At 55.8% G+C, this 2,831-nt stretch overlaps 1 protein-coding gene across 1 annotated transcript in view; it reads left to right on the plus strand.

The window, feature by feature from the left end:
- The window catches only part of TANC2 (tetratricopeptide repeat, ankyrin repeat and coiled-coil containing 2), a 192,334-nt gene extending 190,499 nt beyond the window's left edge, over window positions 1-1,835 (plus strand). The window contains exon 27 of the mRNA XM_009999327.1: window positions 1-1,835. This exon is cut by the window's left edge and continues 4 nt beyond it. Coding sequence (XP_009997629.1) covers window positions 1-1,835 — 1,835 coding nt within the window.
- Window positions 1,836-2,831: the final 996 nt, after the last annotated feature.

Consider the following 2,831-nt stretch of genomic DNA (forward strand, 5'->3'; position numbering starts at 1 on the left):
AGCAGCCGCCCCCGCCGCCGCTCCCGGTGGAGCCTGAGCCTGAAGCCCAACACGAAGAGCTCTACTCTGTGCAGGACATCTTCGAGGAGGAGTTCCTTGAGCAGGACGTAGAGAATGTTTCCATTGGTTTGCAGACAGAGTCCAGGCCAAACCAAGGGCTGCCCATCATCCAGAGCCCACCCCCGTCCCCAGCTCACAGGGACTCAGCCTATATTTCTGGCTCACCTCTTGGCTCTCATCAGGTCTTTGATTTCAGGTCCAATAGCTCCGTGGGTTCACCAACCAGGCAGGGGTACCAGTCCACGTCTCCTGCTCTGTCTCCAACGCACCAAAACTCACATTACAGGCCCAGTCCTCCGCACACGTCCCCTGCTCACCAGGGCTCCTCGTACCGCTTCAGCCCACCTCCTGTTGGAAGCCAAGGGAAGGAGTATCAAAGCCCACCACCTTCTCCTCTCCGCAGAGGTCCTCAGTATCGTGCCAGCCCCCCGGCAGAGAGCATGAGCGTTTATAGGTCACAGTCTGGTTCCCCGGTGCGTTACCAGCAAGAACCCAGTGGGGTCAGCCAGCTCCCAGGTAGGCCAAAGTCTCCGTTGTCCAAGATGACACAGAGGTCTTTCCAGATGCCCCAGCTGCCCGTGGCTGTGCCACAGCAGGGCCTGAGGCTGCAGCCAGCCAAGGCCCAGATCGTGAGGAGCAACCAGCCCAGCTCCGCCGTCCACTCCAGTACTGTAATCCCAACTGGTGCCTACAGCCAGGTTGCCCACTCCATGGCCAGCAAGTACCAGTCGGCATCAGGGGAAATGGGGGTCAGCCAGAGCAGGCTGGTCTACCAGGGCTCCATCGGGGGCATCGTTGGTGACAGCAGGCCAGTGCAGCACGTCCAGGCCAGCCTCAGCGCGGGGGCCATCTGCCAGCACGGAGGGTTGGCCAAGGAAGACCTTCCACAGAGACCATCCTCGGCCTACCGGGGGGGAATGAGGTACAGCCAGACCCCTCAGATCGGGAGAAGCCAGTCTGCCTCCTACTACCCTGTGTGCCACTCGAAGCTCGACCTGGAACGTTCTTCCCTCCCCGCCAGCCAGCTGGGCTCTCCGGATGTGTCCCATCTCATCAGAAGGCCCATCACAGTTAATCCCAGTGAAATCAAGGCTCACCCACCGACTCCACGGCCCCTGCTCCACTCCCAGAGCGTCGGCCTCCGCTTCTCTCCTTCTAGCAATAGCATTTCCTCCACCTCCAACCTGACTCCCAACTTCCGCCCTTCTGCTTCGATCCAGCAAATGGAGATTCCTCTCAAACCAGCTTACGACAGAGCCTGCGATGAACTTTCTCCGGTCTCCCCCACTCAGGGGGGTTATCCCAGTGAGCCAGCCCGTTCCCGGACCACGCCCTTCATGGGAATCATAGATAAAACAGCTCGGACTCAGCAGTATCCCCATCTCCATCAGCAGAACCGGACCTGGGCCGTGTCATCAGTGGACACTGTCATTAGTCCTACGTCTCCTGGCAACCTCCCCCAGCCGGAATCCTTCAGCCCGCCTTCGTCAATCAGCAACATTGCCTTTTATAACAAAACCAACAATGCACAGAATGGCCATTTGCTAGAGGAAGACTATTACAGCCCCCATGGGATGCTGGCCAATGGGTCCCGGGGAGACCTCCTGGAGAGAGTCACCCAAGCCTCCTCGTATCCCGACGTCAAGGTGGCAAGGACACTGCCTGTGGCGCAGGCCTACCAGGACAACCTCTACAGGCAGCTCTCCAGGGACTCCAGACAAGGGCAGACATCCCCAATCAAACCAAAGAGACCATTTGTGGAGTCTAATGTGTAAAAGACGCTTGTTGGAGTTAAGACCCTCATGTTTTCAGCACACACTTCCAAGCTTGATTTCCATGCATATTATTTTTTATTTCTCTTGGGTAGCTACATGACCAAGTTTCTCTGGTACTTTGTGTGGTGGTCAGACCATGCACGTGCTCCAGCCCTTTCAGTTCCCCAGCTGACCGTGAAGCCAACATCAGCAGAGCCAGTATCTTTTGCCCAATTCCAGCTACCTTCCCAACCAGGATATCTTAGTACGTGGTGCGGGGTGGTCCTGGAATGTTCCCTGCGCAGCGGGAGGTAACCAGCTCTTGTTCAAGAGGCAACTGCACTCAATTTCAATGGGTTTCTTTTGTCTCAATGAGCTCTTACTCAGTTCTGATGGGAATTCCAAATGGGAGCAGAGCAGGGATCAGAGGAGCCTTTCCCAAGGGTTCATCCACAGGTCCTCGTGCCAACTGGGTCCTTTGGCTCTTTGCCCCAAGGAGCAAATCAAGTGCAGCGAGCAAGGGAATGATGTGTTTTAGTACCAAGTAGCCTATGCACAACAACCACAACAACCCCTGCTTCCTTGGGGTTGGAGCAGCTGAATCCAAATGGGATTCCTTCTATGTTTAATGGTATCCTTGGCCAGGAGGGGTGGGGGTCATGCCATGCTTTGCCTCTTTGCACGCTGCCCCGGCCCTGATTTGCTCTGGGGCATTTTACAGGCATTGAGAGGTTAAAGTTGACACGTCGTAGGTGTTTGAATCAGCTGAGGGACTTGGCATGAACTGAGATTGCAGCAGCTTCTTCCTCACACCCTGAGCAGGCGACTGCACCTCACACACAACGCGGTGTCCTCACCCGGTCGGTTTCATGTCAGGGGGTTCATTTGGGTGGGGTTTTCTTTGCTTGCAACGTCAAACAAAACAGCTGGCTTAGAACACGGGATTCCAGGAGGAGAACTGTAATTTTTTGTTTTCTTTTTGTGATGAGGCTGTGTAACCTGGCCCAGTGGTGGTTC

The sequence above is a fragment of the Chaetura pelagica genome, unplaced genomic scaffold (genome assembly GCF_000747805.2).
Source record: "Chaetura pelagica isolate M959 unplaced genomic scaffold, ChaPel_1.0 scaffold625, whole genome shotgun sequence".
In the NCBI taxonomy this organism is placed as follows: Eukaryota; Metazoa; Chordata; class Aves; order Apodiformes; family Apodidae; genus Chaetura; species Chaetura pelagica.